General features: G+C 45.0%; 1 protein-coding gene and 1 long non-coding RNA gene across 5 annotated transcripts in view; one reads left to right on the top strand and one right to left on the bottom strand.

Annotated features, from left to right (window-relative positions):
- Positions 1-12,366, bottom strand: part of PROCR (protein C receptor) — a 46,661-nt gene extending 34,295 nt beyond the window's left edge. For 2 of the 4 annotated variants that reach the window (XR_013399871.1, XM_028828348.2), the window contains exons 1-3: positions 11,930-12,202; positions 9,129-9,380; positions 7,670-7,948 (exon numbers count right to left, since the gene is read on the bottom strand). Coding sequence is in view for 3 of the 4 variants with exons in the window: in XM_028828348.2 (XP_028684181.1) it covers positions 7,670-7,948; positions 9,129-9,380; positions 11,930-11,999 (601 nt within the window). In the remaining variant the exon portion in view is untranslated. Of the gene's footprint in view, positions 1-6,915; positions 7,418-7,669; positions 7,949-9,128; positions 9,381-11,929; positions 12,203-12,271 lie in introns of those variants that run through there. The other 2 variants (XM_015149144.3, XM_077951779.1) reach the window with 2 other exon arrangements.
- LOC107000422 (uncharacterized) overlaps positions 1-21,731 on the top strand; it is an 86,733-nt gene that overhangs the window by 53,599 nt on the left and 11,403 nt on the right. Inside the window, exon 2 of the long non-coding RNA XR_001447544.3 lies at positions 19,085-19,169. This is a non-coding gene — a long non-coding RNA (uncharacterized LOC107000422). The remainder of the gene's footprint in view (positions 1-19,084; positions 19,170-21,731) is intronic.

Genomic DNA, 21,731 nt, shown 5'->3' with positions numbered 1-21,731 from the left:
GAAATCAGGTAGTATGATGCCTCCGGATTTGTTCTTTTTGCTTACTCTTGCTTTGGCTATGTGGGCTCTTTTTTGGTTCCATATGAATTTTAGAATTGTTTTTTCTAACTCTGTGAAGAATGATGGTGGTGTTTTGATGGAGATTGCATTGAATTTGTAGATTGCTTTTGGCAGTATGGTCATTTTCACAATATTAATTATATCCATTCTCCTATAGCCATTCTTGCTGGTATGAAGTGGTATCTCATGGTTTTGATTTGCATTTCCATAATGACTATAATGATGTTGGGCATCTTTTCATGTGCTTATTGGCCACTGGTGTATCTTCTTTAAGAAATGTCTAAAATTTACTCTGCTTTTTCCTATTTTCATTATTGAATCTGTTCTATCTTTCCTATTTGGGCATGGTCATATCTCACCCATTCACAAATACCATGTTTCTCCCCCAGTTTCCTCTGATTCCCTCAGTTTTAGTAGAGGAGAGAAAGCATAAAACCTAGAACACAAAGGCATGGGTTTGAATGCTAGCTCTGATACTGTTATTAGTCCATTCTTGTGTTGCTATACTGGAATACCTGCAAGTGGCTAATTTATAAAAGAAAAGAGGTTTATCTTGGCTCACACTTCTGCAGGATGTACAGGAAGCACAGCACCAGCATCTTCTGGTGAGGTCTCAGGAAGCTTTCAATCATGGTGGAAGGCAAAGGGGAAGCAGGCATGTAAGATGGAGACAGAAGGAAGCAAGAAAGAGGAAGGGAGGTCTCAGATCCTTTTAAACAACGAGATCTCACGTGTAATCTAACTGAGCAAGAACTCACTCATCACCAAGGGATGGTGTTAAGCCATTCATGAGGGATCTGCCCCCTTGACCCAAACACCTCCCATTAGGCCCATCTCTAACAATGGAGGTCACATTCCAATATGAGATTGGGAGCGACAAAACATCCAAATCATATCAGTTAATTAACTTTCTTATTATCCCTAAACATGTTTCCTAATCTAAAATGAGAATATCTATCTTACAAGACCAAAGAGAGTATTAAATGATAAACGCAAGTTACAGAATTCCAAAGACTATATAGCAATATGTAAATGATAGCTACAAGAGTAAATCAGAGCATTTTTCTTTCTTTCTTTCCTTTTTTTTTTTTTTTTTTTTTTTCTTTTTTGAGACAGAGTCTCACTCCACTGTCCAGGCTGGAGTGCAGTGGCACAATCTCAACTCACTGCAATCTCTGCCTCCTGGGTAAAAGCTATTCTCCTTCCTTAGCCTCCTGAGTAACTGGAACTGTAGGCACGTGCCACCATGCCTGGCTAATTTTTGTATATTTACTAGAGACAGGGTTTCACCATGTTGGCCCCGCTGGTCTCAAACTCCTGACCTCAGGTGAACTGCCCACCTCAGCCTCCCAAAGTGCTGGGATTACAGGCATGAGCCACGATGCCCAGCCACATAACATATTTTTATTTGTGTGTTTCTTCTAGTTATACAAAGCATCTTGCCTTGTGTTTTTCTTTTTTGGGTATGTTTTATCTTCCCAAGAAAAGACTGGGCTCCTTGAGAAGGATCATATCCTAATCGTTTTGTGTCTTCCAAAGTACATAGCATAAAGCCTTCTATATGGAAGTTTCTGACAAACATTTATTAAATAAGTAAATAAATTAATGATGTGAGGTATAGTGAACATTTATGGGTTTTGTTGTTTTTGCTTTTCTATTTTATTTTTCTTTTGTTCTGTTTTTTGAGCCCAGGAGGTTGAAGCTGCAGTGAGCCATGATCGTGCCACCAATTCCAGCCTGGGCAACAGACCAAGATTTTGTCTCAAAAAAAAAGATAATATATGTAAAGTCAGTAAATACAGCAGTGGCTGCTGATCTTCAGGCTTCTTATTTGCATCAATTCTGTTTCTTTTCTTTTCTTTTTTTTTTTTTTGAGACGGAGTCTTGCTCTCTCCCCCAGGCTGGAGGGCAGTGGCGCAATCTCGGCTCACTGCAAGCTCCGCCTCCCAGGTTCACGCCATTCTCCTGCCTCAGCCTCCCGAGTAGCTGGGACTATAGGCGCCCACCACCACGCCCGGCTAATTTTTTGTATTTTTAGCAGAGACGGGGTTTCACAGTGTTAACCAGGATGGTCTCGATCTCCTGACCTCATGATCCACCCGCCTCGGCCCCCCAAAGTGCTGGGATTACAGGCGTGAGCCACCGCGCCCGGCCGCATCAATTCTTTAAAATCACCTGTACCTGTTTTGGTTGCCCAGCATCTGAAATCTCTTCCTCTGTGTGAGTCTTAATGGGAGACAGGATCTCAACTCCCACGAGAGAAGTCAAAGGTATCTAAAGTTTTCCTTTTTCCCGCTGCACTTGCAGCTAAGGCAAAAGCAACGTGATCAAGGCTTGGTCATTTGGCTGCTTCCACTCAGGACGTTGACTCTTGAACAAATGATGTAAAGACACAGGGGTCAGAGAATTCCTTTAATATGGAAGCATGCATTGGTGATGGAGGTAGTGCTTCCAGCTGAGGTATCCTTAATATCATTCATGTGGTGTGACTTTGGCTGTGGTCCTTGGTTCTACTTTCTGAGCTTGATTATCTGGCTTTCCCATCAACTCTAAGTATTACTTAATAACCTTCCAATATACTTATTTTCCCCTTAAGTTGGCAGAGTTGGTTTCTGTTGCTTGCAACTAATAATCTTAGCATACCTCTGGAGTAAGGATTTGGGGAGAATGAGAAAGCAGGAGGTGTTCCATTTTTCCTTTATGAAATTTCTTTGTAAACATCTGTGTTATTGCTATTGTTGTACCATTTCCGTCATTTAAAAATATGCTTTTAAAATAAATAACCTAGGGCATAGTGGGTAAAGAGAAATGGTAGAAAATAAAATTTGAGGGGCTGGGCATGATGGCTCATGCCTGTAATCCCAGCACTTTGGGAGGCTGAGGCAGGCAGATCACAAGGTCAGGAGTTCAAGATCAGCCTGACCAATATGGTGAAACCCTGTCGCTACTAAAAATACAAAAATGAGTGGGGCATGGTGGCACATGCCTTTAATCCCAGCTACTCAGGAGGCTGAGGTAGGAGAATAGCTTGAACCCAGGAGGCAGAGGTTGCAGTGAGTAGAGATCGCATCACTGCACTCCAGCCTGGGCGACAGAGCGAGACTCCATCTAAAAATAATAATAATAATAATAAAATAAAATTAGAAAATTAGGTTGGGGCCACATTGTGCATGGCCTTGAATGTCATTTTGAGGATTCTGAATTTAACTCAATAAGTATGAAAAATGTAAAAAACAGTCCAGGCATGGTGGCTCATGCCTGTAATCCCAGCACTTTGTGAGGCCAAGGCGGGTGGATCACTTGAGGTCAGGAGCTTAAGACCAGCCTGACCAACATGGTGAAACCCCGACTACTAAAATTACAAAAAATTAGCTGGGCATGGTGGCACATGCCTGTAATCCCAGCTACTCAGGAGGCTGAGTCAGGAGAATTGCTTGAACCTGGGAGGCAGAGGTTGCAGTGAGCTGAGATCACACTACTGCACTCCAGCCTGGGTGACAGAGGCTTGTTTTGGGCGACTGGGCGACAGAGGTTTGTTTTGTCTCAAAACAAACAAAACAAAACAAAACAACAACAAAAACAGAATAATGACACAATTAGATCTGTGTTTTTTATTGCAATGTAGAAGATGAATTAAAACATGGAGAAATTAGACAATTTCTTAGGAGGAGGCTACTGCCAGGGTCCAGACAAAAGATTGAGAACATTTCTCAATTTTGAAAGAAAGAGAGAGACACACACACAAGTTGGGTTATCTGGAAGCAGAGGCTGAGACAGAGTTTGAGGTGCAAGATGCTTACCGGGAGGAAGAAGCAGGGCTGAGCTAAGAGAGAAGTCAAACTGCAATGCAGATCTGACAAAGACTCAGCCTCCCAGGCAGGGAGCTCTGGAGTGAATATTTCCAGCCCTGGCCAGCCCTTGTCAAGCCAACCTATTCTCAGAGCTGTCCTGCAGTTGGCCAAAATGATCAAACCTTTATACCCCTGCCTTGCTCAGGTACCGAGTGAGGGCAGCTCTGGGATGGACATAATCTTGTGTAGGACTGTCCTCTACAGCTGAGGCAGACATTGAAAGAACTGAAGTAGGCGGAAGTTGTCTGCTAGCTATTCCCCCTAGAGCTGAACAGCAAGTCTTTTTTTTCTTATTTATTTATTTATTTATTTATTTGAGATGGTGTTTCACTCTTGTTGCCCAGGCTGGAATGCAGTGGCGAGATCTCAGCTCATTGCAACCTCCACCTCTCGGGTTCAAGCTATTCTCCTGCCTCAGCCCCTGCTAGTTGCTGGGATTACAGGTGTGCACTACCACGCCCAGCTAATTTTTGTATTTTTAGTAGAGACAGGGTTTCGCCATGTTGGCCAGGCTGGTCTCCAACTCCTGACCTCAGGTGATGCCCCCACCTCGGCCTCCCAAAGTGCTGGGATTACAGGTATGAACCACCGTGCCTGGCCAACAGGAAGTCTTTCTTTGGAGGTAGAACTGAATGGTACACCTTCATGTTTACCACAAAGAAAGAGAGGAATTATGATATCTTGAACAAAGGTAATGGGGTAGAAATGAGTGAATGTGTTTTATACATACTGTATTTGGTAGGTGGGGACAAATAAGAGGGAGTAAATAAAGGTTAACAGTGAGGTCTCTCCACTTACATGATTTGATGGTTATTCTGTTATCCATTAATGAACAGTAAACATCAGAAGTAGAGAGAGCAGATTTGGGGAGAAAGATAATAAATTTGATTTTGAACATGTTGATTCTGAAATGTCTACAGAGCATTAAGGTAGAGATGACTTTAAAGAATCAATGCAAATGAGAGGTCTGGAGATCAGAAGCCACTGCTGTATTTACTGACTATACATATACTATCTTTTTTTTTTTTTTTTTTCTGGGTCTGTTGCCAGGCTGGAGTGTGGTGGCACGATCATGGCTCAATGCAGCCTCAACCTCCTGGGCTCAAGCAATCCTCTTACCTCAGCCTCTTGAGTAACTGCAACTACAGGCCCACACCACCACGCCCAGCTAATTTTTTCTACTTTTTTATAGAGACAGGGTCTCATTATATTGCCTAGGCTGGTCTCAAACTCCTGAGCTCAAGCAATCCTCCTGCCTCCGCCTCCCAAAGTGTTGGGATTACAGGTGTGAGCTAGTCACTGTGTTTGGCTTTTTTTTTTTTTTTTTTTTTTTGAGACAGAGCCTTGCTCTGTCGCCCAGGCTGGAGTGCAGTGGCGCGATCTCGGCTCACTGCAAGCTCCGCCTCCCGCGTTCTCGCCATTCTCCTGCCTCAGCCTTCTGACGAGCTGGGACTACAGCTGCCCGCCACCATGCCAGGCTAATTTTTTGTATTTTGTTTAGTAGAGACAGGGTTTCACCGTGTTAGTCAGGATGGTCTTGATCTCCTGACTTCGTGATCCGCCCGCCTCGGCCTCCCAAAGTGCTGGGATTGCAGGTGTGAGCCACCATGTCCGGCTTGCGCTTGGCATATTATTTTACATATATACTTTTATTTAATACTCTTCACGCCTGTATGAATTAGGTATTGTTTTTCTTGTACCCTTTGGCATATTTTATTAATACCATTTGGGAACAAAAAAACTGAGACTAGAAGAGGTTAAATTTCTGGCTCAAAGAAGTAAAACTTAAGTCTGATGACAAAACACATACTCTTTTTTTTTTTTCAGAAAAGAAAAAAAGAATCTTGCTCTCTTGCCCAGGTTGCAGTGCAGTGGTGTTATCTGGGCTCACTGCAACCTCTGCCTCTCGGGTTCAAGTGATTCTCCTGCCTCAGCCTCCCAAGTAGCTGGGATTACGGGGCATGTGCCACCACACTCAGCTAATTTTTGTGTTTTTAGTAGAGATAGGATTTCACTGTGTTGGTCAGGCTTGTCTTGAACTCCTGACCTCATAGGCGTGAGCCACCGCGCCTGGCCAACAAAACACATGCTCTTAAAGATAAAATTATATTGCTTTTCCATGGAAACCACAGGTAGATAGTATTTGAAGCCATGAAGGTCAGTAGGTCACCTAGAAAGGGTATAGTTCAAACAGGAACAAAAGGAAAAAAATGGAATTCTAAGGAAGCCAACATTTCCAGGGTGAATCAAGTAAGATGACATAGTCAACGGGATTGAAAAAAAGTAGACAGAACAGTTTTTAAAAATTGAAGTATGGTATCTCAGAAGTTAAGGTAAAAAGAGAGTTCTAGTCTGCAAATTTGCAGATACCATATGGGGTGATGGTTTGACAATTAGAGGTTACTAGTGATCTTAGAGCAGTCTATAGAGAAGTCAGATTGCAGTGGGTCTAAGAATGAGTGTGAAGGCCAGGCACGGTGGCTCACATCTAATCCTAGCATGGTGGGAGGCTGAAGTGGGCGGATCACGAGGTCAGGAGTTCAAGACCAGCCTAGCCAACATGGTGAAACCCCATCTCTATTAAAAATACAAAAATAAGCTGGGTGTGGTGGCATGCATCTGTAATCCCAGCTGCTTGGAAGGCTGAGGCAGGAGAATTACTTGAATCTGGGAGGCAGAGGTTCCAGTGAGCTGAGATCACGCTGTTGCACTCCAGCCTGGGCAACAGAGCAAGACTCTGTCTCAAAAAAAAAAAAAAAAAAATGAGTGAGAAATAAGGAAGCAGAAGAAATGGGTATAGGTTACTTTTCCAAAAATTTTGCAAAGTGGAGGAGATAACAATGCTTTAAATATAAGATATTTATTAATATTATTAATTGATTAATAATCGATCACTGCCATATGACTTGGATTTTACATTTCTACCACTTCTTCGTGTTACTTCTTTCTACCCTATTATACCAGTGTCCTATTCCAAGTCTGACACACCTGGAAGCATTGAATGTTTTATTTTGATTGTGGATGATTTGTTTATTTGGTTACAGCTTTTGAATGCCTCAGGTGATTCTGTCTATCTTTGGAGGATGGGCCATAGGCCCCCTGCCCCAACTCCATTATCTGTTTTCCACAAAGATAGATAAACATTCACTTATCAGACTAATTCACCAAAGCATACAGGTTCTTAGTTTCTTAGCAAACCAAGTACTTTGTCCACCTCTCCTCTCCATCTCCCCTCCCTCAAATCTTCAGTGGGCAGATGTGGGAGAAGAAAGGAGCTGTCACTCCAAACCTTCTGGTGTTTCAGTGGGGGAGTCTGGCTTCACAGTGAGCTGAAACTTTCCCTTGCCAGCCTCCATCAGTCCAGCCCCTCCTGAGGGGGCTGGAGAGTAATCAACATCGCCGTCCACCTGTGCACAGGAAGATGCCTACAGCCACACCAGCAATGATGAAACTGCCCACCAGGACGCCCAGGACCAGCGAAGTGTAGGAGCGGCTTGTTTGGCTCCCTGCAGAACATGCAGAGAGTTAGCCCGAAGAATAGACCCCCAAGGAGTCCATGATTTGAGTCAAACCCCAAAGCATTTCTGCCCCAGGAGAAAGGGACCCGTTTACCAACTGACTTAAGTTGAGTGTGTTCTGTCCCAAACCCCCAGCTGTGGGCCTCTTGTTGCTCTAGGCATCCATTCTTCAGGTCCATCCATTTGTCTGGAACCCGCCCTCTCCCCAGCTTGCAGGCCTGGGCCCCAGTCCCATCATACCTTTCATGTTTTCCATGGAAATATGTTTCTGCACATACTGCACACAGGTGTCCTCCAGGAATTCCCGCAGTTCATACCGAGTGCGGTTGTAGGCATTGAGCTGCTGCAAGATGAAGGTGACCACTTTGGAGGGGACCTGGGTGTCTGCCTGCCACAAGGCTGTCTCCGGCCGGAAACTCACAAAGGAGCTCCCGTTCACGGCCACTTCGAAGAAGACATGGGCTCTAGAGCCCTCGGGAGGCAGCTCACAGCCCAGGAAGCAGCGGATGGTCAGAGGAACTGTGGATAGAGAGTCAGGGTCAGGGGACTGTGCAGAGAGGGTGCCAGGTGTGGGAGGAGGCCCAGCAAGGGGAAAAGAACATAGGAAGGTGAGAGTCAGTGCTGTGAGGAGAGGGGAGTCTATAGGTCAGGGAACTGTGGGGAGAAGGGCCTGGGGCTGTGAGGAGGGGTTTGTGGTTAGACTGTTACAGGCTGAGAAAGAAGGGGCCAGGGACTATGATGAAAAAAGGGAATTGTCAGGCCTTGTTCAACTGGTGATAGAAAAAAAAAAATGGGGGTTGGGCGGCGAGGGGCAGGGACTCACACCTGTAATCCCAGCACTTTGGGAAGCCAGGGCGGTGGATCGCCTGAGGTCAGGAGTTCCAGACAAGCCTGGCCAACATGGCGAAACCCCCTCTCTACTAAAAATACAAAAAAAGAGCCGGGCCTGGTGGCGAGCACCTGTAATATCAGCTACTTGGGAGGCTGAGGCAGAAGAATCGCTTGAACCCGGGAGGCGGAGGTTGCAGTGAACCGAGATCGGGCCACTGCACTCCAGTCTGGACGACAGAGCAAGACTCTGTCTCAGAAAGAAAAAAAAAAAAGGTGGGTGCAGTGGGGGACTAGGAGAGAAAGGAGTTAAAGGCTATGATCGGGGTGAGGGACGGAGTGGTACTTTGAGAAAAGAAACTAGGGTCTTTGAGAAGGAGGAGTTGGGGTTGTGATGGGGAGGGAGTGGGGCTTTGAGAGAAGAAACTGGGGTCTTTGGGGGAGGAGTTGGGGTCATGAGTGGAGCTAAGAGCGAAGTCATCAGCTTGTATGAGGAGAGGTGGCTGGAGGGTGGAGAGTGAAGTGCTGGGGGTGTGGGAAGAGAAGGACGGGGATCTATGAAGAAAAGGAGTTGGAGGACTGTGAGGTGAGGGGTGAGGAGTTTTCAGGGCACCTTCGGTGTCACGGTGTGAGGGCCTCCCAACAGGGTCTACCCCAAGAGGTTATGCCAGCAGGCCGACCGCCCGAGTCGGGGCTTTCTTAGCGGGGACACCTGCCTCTCTCCAGCCCCCACCCAGCAATTTTCAAAGGCCCAGGCGCCACCGAGCTCCAGTGGCGGCCCAGTCCCTGCAAGCCCCAGCCCGCCTCCACCAGTCAGGCCCCGCCCCCACCAGCCCCGCCCAGACCCCGCCCCCGCTGCGTGCCCACTCACAGGCCAAGGTCCGCTCCTGGTGCACCAGGCGCACGAGGCCGTGGAACTCGAGTAGGTAGGCCTGCAGGCCACTCTGCATGCGCGCCCAGCTCTCGGGCTCCTGCAAGGGCTGCAGCTGGAGGATCGTGGCGTTGGTGCCTGGGCCTTCCAGCACGTGTGTCAGGTGTCCCCCCAGCGACGCGTTGCCCTGGTACCACACGTGATAGGGGTCACGGAAGTAGGAGATCTGGAGCATATGAAGGCTTTGGAGGCCTGCGGGCAGAGTCAGCGTCAGCCTGGGCCGGCGTGGGAGGGGGCGGCGGGCAGCGGAAGATAATAACCCCCTACCTTGAGGCTGGCCGCCCACCTTCTCGACCCTTCATAAACTATAATGTGCCCTCCCACCGCTTCTCCCATTTGACGCTCACAGTAACTCTGCCAGGAGGGCAGGACAGGGATTATTATCTCCGTTTTACAGATGAGGAAACTGAGGCCTGCAGTGGAAGAGACACTCCTTTCTGCTTCCTTTTTCACCCTCGGCTCTCCCTCCCCCCGTTTCCTGTTAACCAACGGAACAAATGGTTAACAAATCCTGACCTGAATAAAATCCCAGTTCCATCGCCTGTTCTCTGTCTCCTCTTCCACTGCCCTGATTCAGGATTCACCCGTCTCATCTGGACGGGGGTAGTACCTTTCTACAACTCCCCATTCTCTATTCCGACCTCCACCTGACCCAGGGATGAGATCATGTCCTTTTCCTACTTAAAATCTTCCAGTGCCATAACCCCCTCCCCTTCATTAATCAAAAATAATCATAGCCAATGTCCATTAGGTGCTTATTATAACCTGGGCAATGGGCTTTACATACATTATTATCTTTGTGCCTTTCCCAAATGGCTTAATGCAGTAGCTACTATTATTATTATTATTATTATTATTTTTTTTTTTTTTTTTTTTTGAGACGGAGTCTTGCTCTGTCGCCCAGGCTGGAGTGCAGTGGTGCGATCTGGGCTCGTAGCTACTATTATTAACCCCAGTCTACATGGGAAACTGAGGCAGAGATAGTGCGGCAGAGCCAAGGTTTGCATGTAGGCAGTCAAGTCCAGTACTCTTAGCCATTCTGCTACACTGCCTCCCCACAGGATCAAGTCCAGAGTCTTTAGCCTGGCATTTAAGGCTGCTAGATACCTGGCCCCTGCTGCCTTTTCTGGCCGCTTCCCACTGCTTATATATCAAACTAGTTGGGGTTCCTCATGCCGCCTTTGGCTGACACATGAATAGCATGTCAGGATTGCTCTGCCTCCCTTTTTCTGCCTAGCGGAGTTTATTCGTGATTTAAAACCCAGCTAAGAGACTGGGCACAGTGGCTTATGCCTGTAATCTCAGCACTTTGGGAGGCCGAGGCGGGTGGATCATTTGAGGTCAGGGATTCAAGACCAGCCTGGCCAACATGGAGAAATCCCATCTGTACTAAAAGTACAAATATTAGCCAGACGTGGTGGTATATGCCTGTAGTCCCAGCTACTCAGGAGGCTGAGGCAGGAGAATCGCTTGAACCTGGGAGGTGGAGGTTGCAGTTAGCTGAGATTGTGCCACTCTATTCCAGCCTGGGTGACAGCCTGAGACTCCATCTCAAAAAAAAAAAAAAAAAAAAAGACCCAGCTCAGTTGCCCTCTCCTTGGAAATTTTTTTCTGATGCCCCACAAGACACAGTGCGTCTGTTTCAGTGATCCCAGACCACCATATATTAGTGAATATCTCACTAGATTCTACCTGACTGTCTTCAAACACACACAGGCTACAATGGACTCCTCTAGGCTATGGAACCATGCCTGGTGATCTCTGCTTCCTACACGCAGAAAAGAGTCTGGCACAGAGTTGATGCCCAGAGCACATTTGGATGAGTCCAGGGTTGTAAATCTGTGTGTGTGAGTGGGTCCTGTCTGTGTTTGCATTTGAGAAGTTGTGCTTTGTATCTGCAGATGTGAATAAGTATATTTATGGATAACCCATGGTCCTTAACTACTCTGTGACCCAGTTTCCTCCTCTATAAAATGAAGATAGTAATAATATTACCCACCTTTCGGGGTTTGTGCGAGTTAAATGGGTCAATCCAAGTATTAACCATAGTGAGCACCCATTGAATACTGGTTATTATTTGCTGCCTCTCTGAGGGGGAGACTGAAGCTATGGGGACTGTGAGAGAGGGGAAAGGAAGCCCCTGTGCAATTATAAGGGAGGGAAATAACTCCCTTTTCTGCTTAAACAGGGCCACTTCAGGCAGCCTGATCGCCCATAAGTTCTATTAGGCACAGCATCTCTTTCTCTCAAGTTCCACCAGCTGCACCCAGTCTTCTTCCATTTTCCCTAGCCTCCCCTCACCTCTCTCTGCCCCAGTCTTCCCTCAGTTCTTCCATCAGTTTTCCCAGTGTCTTCCCATTCCCTCCATTTCTCTTCTCATCTGAGCCTCTTCCCGTCTCCCCTAGATGTACCCCTATCTACCATCACCCTCAGTTCCCCTTTCTCCCCTCTCCCTGAGGCTGATTCTCCTACCCTCTCTGCTGGTTTCTTTCTCAGGTTTCCAGTCATCCTGTTTCCCCTAGCCTCTTTCATCTCCCCCTTTTCAGGGGCTTAAATGTACTAACTCACCTTGGCTCTGAGACACAAACCAGTCCCCAAGACTCTGCCTGCCCTGTAGAGCAATCTAGCCAGCTGCAGACACAGATGCTGTGAGATAAGCTATCCTGTGGTCTTGCCACGTACCCAGATAGAATGAGATTCTCCAGAACCATCTTGAGGCAGGAGATGTGCCCCCGACTCACCATCTGAGGCGTTTTGACTACAAAAGGCCCAGTCAGACAGCAGCAGTATCGGCAGTAATGTTGTCAACATCCTGAAGTTGAGGCTCTGGACCTGGGTTCCTCGCTCCGGCAGGCTGGGGGCTCCACTGGCGGCAGTCTAGGGAAAAGAGAAGTGAGGACCGTCTGGGAGGGGCGGAGTCTAGGCAGAGGAGGATGGAAGAAGGCCAGGAGATGGGAGGAGGAAGAGGGTGTCGGGCTTATAAAGTGTTATTCGTGCTGTGTCTCATTTCCTACTAGGGGGCTGGCCTCCCTCCTACCCTCCCTCTGCCCCGCCCTTCATTGCGCCCTCCTGCCCAGACCTGCCTTTTCCCTCCTCCATGGGCTGCTTCCTAGGAACCAGGAACAGGGAGTGGAAAAGGGGGAGAGGGACTTGGTGAGAAGTCCTGCCCACGCTGATGCAGGGGGTGGGGCATCTACTGTTAACTTAGAACACACTCCTGGGTGTAGGATCAGCAGGTTGCTGATAGGGAAATGGAGGTCCAGAGAGGTGCAGGGACTTGCCCAAAGTTTATATATCATGGTGGTGACAGATCCAAGATTAAAATTTAGTTTTCCAGTATAATGGCTACATTTTACCAGAATTTTAAGTAAATAGCAATTACGTAATCAAGGATCTTGGTCTCAGAAGTAGTCATAAAATGAGTGTAAAGCAGTTCACTGCAACAATTTTTTTTTAAATAGGAGAGAATTATGAGCAATCTGTATAAATCTCAGAAGATGATTGGTTACCTAAAGCAATATTTTTGAAACTGAGGTCATAATTTATTAGTGGACAATGAAAACAATTTAGCAGGTCATGGTTACCATTTTTAAAAAATGAAATAGAACAGAATACAAAAGTTCAGTGCATCACCCTTAGTAAGAGAAAGTGTTATATCATGAAATATTTGCTCAGTTGTACATGTGTGCTTTGGTTTTGTGTGTATGTTTCCATGATGAGTTCTGGATAGCAGTGTAAAATGTGTTCCTTACTCTAGGAAGCAAGTAGAAAAGTTTTAAAGTCACTCCCCCAAGCTATGTTAATCCATACTGTGAATACTATGTAATAGTTAAAAGAAAGTACACCCTCCCCTGCCCAATCCCCACTTTATTTTCATCATATTACTTAGTACTACATGAAATTATATTATTTATTTACATGCTTATTGTTTGAATGTTTCACCAGAATGTAATCTCTATGAGGAAGGAGGACGTTTATCTCGTGCAATAGTCTCCCTGGAAGAGTGCACATCACATAATAAATATCAGCAAAGTGAATGACTGTATGAGATAGTTATGATGTACATAGATGTCCAAGAATAAGTTGCAGAATATTTTGAACAGTTTAGGACCATTTATGTGTCAACCACACACAGAACCACTAAACAACCTGTTTCTTGGTCAGGCATGGTGGCTCACGCCTGTAATCCCAGCAGTTTGGGAGGCCGAGGCAGGCAGATCACAAGGTCAGGAGCTCAAGATCAGCCTGGCCAACATGGTGAAACGCCATCTCTACGAAAAATACAAAAAAAATTAGCTGGGTGTGATGGCGTGAGCCTGTAATCTCAGGTATTTGGGAGACTGAGGCAGGAGAATCCCTTGAGCTTGGGAGATGGAGGTCGCCATGAGCCGAGTTCACGCCATTGCACTCCAGCCTGGGTAACAGAGTGAGACTCTGTCTCAAAAAATAAATAAATAAATAAATAAATAAAATAATAATAAAATAAAATTTTTAATTAAAAAACTTCACTTCTGATTGGGCGTAGTGGCTCATGCCTGTAATCCCAGTAATTTGGGAGGCTGAGGTGGGTGGATCACTTGAGGCCAGGAGTTTGAGACCAGCCTGGCCAACAAGGCGAATACAAAAATACAAAATACTAATATTTTTGTACTAAAAATACAAAAATTAGCTGGGCATGGTGGTGCATGCCTGTAATCCCAGCTACTTGGGAGACTGAGGCATGAGAATCGCTTGAACCTGGCAGGTGGAGGTTGCAGAGAGCCGAGGTTGTACCATGGCACTCCAGCCTGGGTGATGCAGCAAGATTCTGTCTGAAAAAGAAAAGAAAAGATTTCACTTCTGTTCAAATAATACATATATAATTTCATCCTCATATATATATATATATGTAATTATTATTTTTTTGAGACACGGTCTTGCTCTGTCACCCAGGCTGTAGTGCAGTGAAGCAATCACAGCTCATTGCAGCCTTGACCTCCCAGGCTCAAGTGATTCTCCCACCTCAACCACCTGAGTAGCTGAGACTACAGGTACGTGCCACTGTGCCACCACACCCAGCTAATTTTTTTGATTTTTACTAGAGACAAGGTCTCGCTATGTTGCCCAGGCTGGTCTTGAACTTCTGCACTCGAGCGATCCTCTGGTATAGGCAGGAGCCACTGCACCTGGCCAAAATTAACTTTCTGTGTGTATTTGTGTATTTGTATATACATAGGGAAAATGTCCGAAGGGGTACTGTCAATAGAGATTACCTCTGGGGAATGGGATTGGGTAAAGGACTGAGGGGGATTTAAACTTTTTATTTTATATACTTCTCCCTGGAAAGTTGACGTCATAGTGAAATCTGGAACAAAGGCTGGACGTAAACTAGGCACCCATTCTCTGAACTGAATATATGCAAGAGCTTCCATGCTCACCTTTCAGCTCTTGCAAACTGGCTAAGAAATAGCATCAAAGTCTTTTCTTTTTGCAGCTTATCAAAATAGTCTAGTTGGAAGAGGGATAGGAACTTTGTTTTCCTGCACTGGGCCTCAGGAAAAGTAGAATGACTTAAATCACTACCAATTTATATTGTCTTGACTTTTATTAAAAATTATGAAACATTTCTTTTTTGTTTTTCTTTTCTTTTCTTTTTTTTTTTTTGAGATGGAGTGTTGCTCTGTCTCCCAGGCTGTAGTGCAGTGGCGTGATTTCGGCGCATTGCAGCCTCCGCCTCCCAGATTCAAGTGATTCTCCTGCCTCAGCCTCCCGAGTTGCTGGCATTGCAGGCACCTGCCACCACACCTGGCTAATTTTTGTATTTTTAGTAGAGATGGGGTTTCACCATGTTGGCCTGGTTGGTCTCAAACTCCTGACCTCAGGTGATCCACTCACTTCAGCTTCCCAAAGTGCTGGGATTACAAGCGTGAGTCATTGTGCACAGCCTGAAATATTTCATTTCTGAAGAGTTATTTCACACTTAAAGGATTACATTTCAAACATACCTATCCCCACCACCCAGCATAAGAAATACAATATTACTAATATAGTTGAAGCCCCCTATGGACTCTTCCTCAGTTGCATCTCTCTCTCCCTGCCACAGCCCCTGAAGTAACCACTTCAAATGAAAATGAAGATTTGATATTTTTCATTTCCTTATATTTCTATATACTTACACTACTTATGTATATATCCCTAAACAATAGATAGTGGTATTTCATATATTTTGAGCTTTATATAAATGGTATTAAAATGTATGTATTCCTCTGTACATTTTGCTTTTTTCACTTAATATATTAATAAGATTCATTCATGTGGCTATGTGTAGACCATTCATTTTCACTGCTTTAAAATATTCCAGCTGGGGAGGTATAATCCCAGCACTTTGGGAGGCCAAGGTGGGTGGATCACTTGAGCCCAGGAGTTCAAGACCAGCCTGGGCAACATAGATGGGGGTTTTGTAGAAACCCCCATCTCTACAAAAATAAAATAAAATTAGCTGGGCGTGGTGGGGTGTGACTATGGTCCCAGCTACTCAGGAGGCTGAGGTAGGAGGATTGCTTGAGCCCGGGAGGTTGAGACTGCAGTGAGCCATAATCATGCCACTGCACTCCAGTCTGGGCAACAGAGTGAGACCCTGTCTCAAAAAAAAATAAATAAATTTTGGGAATAGATTATTATTTATGTATCCATTCTCTTGTTGCTGAACATTTAAGTTTTTTTCCAGTTTTTTGCTATTACAAACAGTGCTGGTATGAACATTCTCATACACGAGTCCTTGTGCATATGTGGGAGTTTTTGTAGGTGCAAACTTAAGAGTGGAATTTCTGAGTAATAAGGTATATGCATCTTCAGTTTTACTAGATATTGCCAAACTGTTTTACAAAAAGGTTGTGCCAATTTACATTCCCAGCAGCGTATGAGAATTCCCTCACTTCACATCCTTGCCAGCTCTTGGCATTATCAGATGGTTGGGTGTAAAATGGCATTTCTCTTTGGTTTTAGTTTGCATTTATCTGACTCTTAGCGAGGTTGTGCATATTTTTGCTTTGACTTTTTTCTCCCTTGAAGGCTTGAAGGGTACTTTGGGATGGGTAAGAGAGGGTAAGAGAGCATATGATTGAACCAATCTGGAATTGAATGCTGTGAGCCTTCGATCTAAGTGGGTAGGGTCTGGGTCCACTTTCACCCACATTATCTTATACGGCGCTCATAACATCAAGGGCTTTCTTTCCTTTTCTTTCTTTCTTTCTTTTTTGTTTTTTGAGATGGAGTCTTGCTCTGTTGCCCAAGCAGGAGTGCAACGGTATGATCTCTGCAGTGTGCAACCTCCGCCTCCTGGATTCAAGCAATTCTCCTGCCTCAGCCTCCCAAGTAGCTGGGATTTACAGGTGGGTGCCACCACGCCTGGCTAATTTTTGCATTTTTAGTAGTGATAGGGTTTCATCATGTTGGCCAGGCTGGTCTCGAATTCCTGACCTCAAGTAATCCATCCGCCTGGGCCTTCCAAAGTGCTGGGATTTGTAATCCCAGGGGGCCAGCCACATCGAGGCCTTTCTAATCAGGTTAAGATCCATCATGGACAAATGGCAGCAGCAATAGCTATTTCCCAAGCACCCCTCTCATATCCTAGAGCCCTGAAAATTGAACAGTGAGACAATGATACCATTATTATAGGTAACACTTATTTCAGGCCAGGAACAGTGTTCAGCTCTTTACATAAATAATCTTAATTTATTCTTATGCTAGCCCTATAAAATGGGTTTCACTAGCATCACCATTTTACTAATAAAGAAACTGAGGCTCAGAGAGGTTAAGTGACTTACCTAAGGTCACACAGCAAAAGCTATAATTTGAAACTTTCTCTCTCTCTGGTGCCAAAGTTTGTGAATTTAACCCCCCCCCACAGTGTCTCAAAAATTATTTTGAGCACTCTTCATCAATACATTTTTGAACACATACCTCCAACATGCTTGAATGTTTAATATATATGTTATAAAACATTCTTAAAATTCATACTATGTGCTAGGCCTTTAATCACTTTCTCTGAAACAGACCATGCTCATTGTTTCCATGTTACAGACAAAATAAAATAAAATAAAATAAAGCTGGTTGGGTGTAGTGGCTCATGCCTGTAAATCAGTAACCAGCATGGCAACATATGAGACTCCATCTCTACAAAAAAATTTTTTTATTAATTAGCCAGGCATGGTGGTACACACCTGTGATCCTATCTACTCGGGACGCTGAGGCAGGAGTATGGCTTGAGCCCAGGATGTCAAAAGGTCAAGGCTACAGTGAGCTATGTCTGTGCCTCTGCACCCCAGCCTGGGTGACAGAAAGAGACCCTGTCTCAAACAAAACAAAACAACCACCAAAAAAACTGGGCATGGCGGCTCATGCCTGTAATCCCAGCATTTTGGGAGGCCCAGGCAGAAGGATCCCTTGAGCCCAGGAGTTTGAGACTAACCTGGATAACCTGATGAAACCTTCTCTGCTTCCTCTGTACAAAAAAAAAAAAAAAGAAAAAGAAAAAATTAAAGCCCAGAAAAATAGTTAAGTAAGTAGCCCAAGGTCACACAGCTTGGAAGTGCAGAGTGAGGATTTGAACTCAGAAAGTATGGGGCTGGGCATGCCTGTAATCCCAGCACTCTGGGAGGCCAAGGTGGATGGATCACCTGAGGTCAGGAGTTTGAGATCAGCCTGGGCAACATGGTAAAAACTACTAAAAATACAAAAATTAGCTGGGCATGGTGGTGCACCTGTAATCCCAGCTATTCAGGAGGTTGAGGTGGGAGAATCACTTGAACCTGGGAGGCGGAGCTTGCAGTGAGCTAAGATCCTGCCACTGCACTCTAGCCTGAGCAACAGAGCAAGACTCTGTCTCAAAAAAAAAAAGGATGGAAGTATGGAGGCCCTGGGGAACAGAGAAAATAAGAGTGTTGGGAGAGCATTTTCTCATTCTAAACCCAGGGATGGGGGTGGGGAAGAAAAGAGAAATGCTGCTATTGGAGCCAGGGCCTACACTGCATCTGGGCTGGGTGGCTGAGGTGTAGAAAATCACAGAGTGGGCACCAGGCCAGCAGCTGGGATTTGACTGAGACCTAAAAAATGAGGGTCCTGTTGAGCAAAGGGAAATGAGGGAAGCAAGCGGTAGTGTTTCCTACTCCAGACAGCACATGCTGGAGGAAGATAAGGGAGACAGGAAGCTGAGCCGGGGCCAGTGCTGGTGTAGCCCCAGTGGGTAAGGGAGGCCTTGCCAGGGCAGCAGGAGCAGGGACGGGCCAGGGACTGGCTGTGTGCCCAGCTGGACTTCAGAGGACCAGGCTCTCCCACCCGTTTTTAGCTACTGGAGAACGGCAGTTTAAGCAACCTGGCCCAATTTGGGTAACAAAAGAGCGTGGACCCTTCAAAGGCACTTCCCCCTTAGGATGTGGAATAATAGCAATAACGTGTGCGAAGAGCTTGTAATGTGCCAGTCACAGTATTAAGTAAGCAGAGTCCATGTATTTTTTTCTCACTAGTACCCTGTGAAAAGTCTGAAGAAAGTCCGGGCCAGGTGCTCAGGCCTGTAATCCTAGCACTTTGGGAGGCCAAGCTGGGAGGATTGCCTGAGTCCAGGAGTTTGAGACCAGCCTGGGTAATATAGCAAGACCCTGTTGAAAGACAGACAGAGAGAGAGAGAGGAAGGAAGGAAGAAAGGAAGGAAGGAAGGAAGGAGGGAAGGAAGGAGAAAAAAGAAAGAAGGAAAGAAAAAAAGAGAGAAAGAGAAAGAAAGAAAGAGAAAGAAAGAAAGAGAAAGAAGAAAGGAGAGAAGGGGGGGAAGGAGGGAGGGAGGAAGGAAGGAAGGGAGGGAGGGAGAGAAAAAAAGGGAGGGAGGGCAATCTGAAGAAATAGCCATCATTCCCATTTTGCAGATGAGGACACAGAAGCACAGAACAGTGAACTGAGCTGCTCAAAGACATCCAGCTAGTAAAAGGCAGACCTGGGACTCACACCCAGGTGAGTTGAATGCCAAAACATGCTTTCTTCATTATTAGACCATCTCATGAGGATAAACAAGATGATGCATTCAAAGCTCCCAGAACACAGTATATGTTCAGTAGGTGAGAGAGATAAGAAAGGAGCTTAGCAGCAGACAGAACAGACCCTGTCCAGGAGGGACGGACATTAAGTATGACTTCTTGAAAAGAAGGCAAAGGAATAGATGTAAGTCTTAATCAGAATTTCTCCCTGTATCATCCCCCCCAACACACCCCAACTTAGGGAACATGAAAAGAAGCTCCAAACACCCAGGATGATGCCTGCTCTTGCCTACCCCAGCAATTGGTGGTAGCCTGGTATTGTTGGCTTGGCTCCTGCCTATCTCTCTAGCCTTATCTACCCATGTATTCCAGTTTCAGCAAAATCCATTCCTCCTGGTTTCCTGAACACAGAACACATAAATATTACCTTTTCACATTTTTTTTTTTTTACAGTAAGCTAAGGTTAATTTATTATTGAAGAAAGAAAAATATTTTTGCATAAATTTAGTGCAGCCTAAGTGAACAGTGTTGATAAAGTCTACAGTAGTGTACGGTAATGTCTTAGGCCGTCACATTTGCTCACCACTCACTCACTGACCCACTCAGAGCAACATCAAGTCCTTCAAGCTCCATTCATGAAGTACACACTCTACAGGTATACCTTTTAAAATCGACTATACCATATTTTTACTGTACCTTTTCTATGTTTAGATTTCTTTTTTTAATTTTTATTATACTTTAAGTTCTGGGGTACATATGCAGAACGTGCAGGTTTGTTACGCAGGTATACACTTGTCAGGGTGGTTTGCTGCATCCATCAACCCGTCATCTACATTAGGTATTTCTCCTAATGCTATCCCTCCCCTAGCTCCCCACCCCCTGACAGACCCCAGTGTGTGATGTTCCCCTCACTGTGTCCATGTGTTCTCGTTGTTTTTTTCTTGTAAATTTGTTTAAGTTCTTTGTAGATTCTGGATATTAGCCCTTTGTCAGGTGGATAGATTGCAAACATTTTCTCCTATTCTGTAGGTTGCCTGTTCACTCTGATGATAGTTTCTTTTGTTGTGCAGAAGCCCTTTAGTTTAATTAGATCCCATTTGTCAATTTTGGCTTTTGTTGCCATTGCTTTTGGTGTTTTAGACACGAAGTCCTTGCCCGTGCCTATGTCCTGAATGGTATTGCTAAGTTTTCATCTAGGTTTTTTATAGTTTTAGGTCCAACATTTAAGTCTTTAATCCATCTTGAGTTAATTTTTGTATAAGGTGTAAGGAAGGGATCCAGTTTCAGCTTTCTATATATGGCTAGCCAGTTTTCCCAGCACCATTTATTAAATAGGGGATCCTTTCCCCATTTCTTATTTTTTCAGGTTTGTCAAAGATCAGATGGTTGTAGATGTGTGGTATTATTTCTGAGGGCTCTGTTCTGTTCCATTTGGTCCATATCTCTATTTTGGTACCAGTACCATACTGTTTTGGTCACTGTAGCCTTGTAATATAGTTTGAAGTCAGGTAGCGTGATGCCTCCAGCTTTGTTCTTTTGGCTTAGGAAGGTCTTGGCTATGTGGGCTCTTTTTGGGTTCCATAGGAAATTTAAAGTAGTTTTTTCCAATTCTGTGAAGGAAGTCAATGGTAGCTTGATGGGAATAGCATTGAATCTATAAATTACTTTGGGCAGTATGGCCATTTTCACTATATTGATTCTTCCTATCCATGAGCATGGAATGTTTTTCCATTTATTTTTGTTCTCTCTTATTTCCTTGAGCAGTGGTTATTCTCCTTGAAGAGGTCTTTCACATCCCTTGTAAGTTGTATTCCTATGTATTTTGTTCTCTTTGTAGCAATTGTGAAGGGGAGTTCACTCATGATTTGGCTCTGTTTGTCTGTATAGGAATGCTTGTAATTTTTACACATTGATTTTGTGGTGTTTTCTGCATTTCCTGAATTTGAATGTTGGCCTCTCTTGCTAGGTTGGGGACGTTCTCCTGGATAATATCCTGAAGAGTGTTTTCCAACTTGATTCCATTCTCCCTGTCACTTTCAGGTACACCAATCAAACGTAGATTTGGTCTTTTCACATAGTCCCATATTTTTTTTTTGTTTTTTTTTTGAGATGGAGTCTCGCTCTGTCGCCCAGGCTGGAGTGCAGTGGCCGGATCTCAGCTCACTGCAAGTTCCGCCTCCCGGGTACACACCATTCTCCTGCCTCAGCCTCCCAAGTAGCTGGGACTACAGGTGCTGGCCACCTCGCCCAGCTAGTTTTTTGTACTTTTTAGTAGAGATGGGGTTTCACCGTGTTAGCCAGGATGGTCTCGATCTCCTGACCTCGTGATCTGCCTGTCTCGGCCTCCAAAGTGCTGGGATTACAGCCTTGAGCCACCGTGCCCAGCCATAGTCCCATATTTCTTGGAGGTTTTGTTTGTTTCTTTTCATTCTTTTTTCTCTAATCTTGTCTTCTCTATTTCATTAAGTTGATCTTCAATCTCTGTTATCCTTTCTTCTTCTTGATCAATTCGGCTATTGATACTTGCATATGCTTCACG

This window comes from Macaca mulatta, chromosome 10, assembly GCF_049350105.2.
Source record: "Macaca mulatta isolate MMU2019108-1 chromosome 10, T2T-MMU8v2.0, whole genome shotgun sequence".
In the NCBI taxonomy this organism is placed as follows: domain Eukaryota; kingdom Metazoa; phylum Chordata; class Mammalia; order Primates; family Cercopithecidae; genus Macaca; species Macaca mulatta.
The sequence above is the reverse complement of the archived record's forward strand: the minus strand, read 5'-3'. Positions and strand labels throughout refer to the sequence as shown.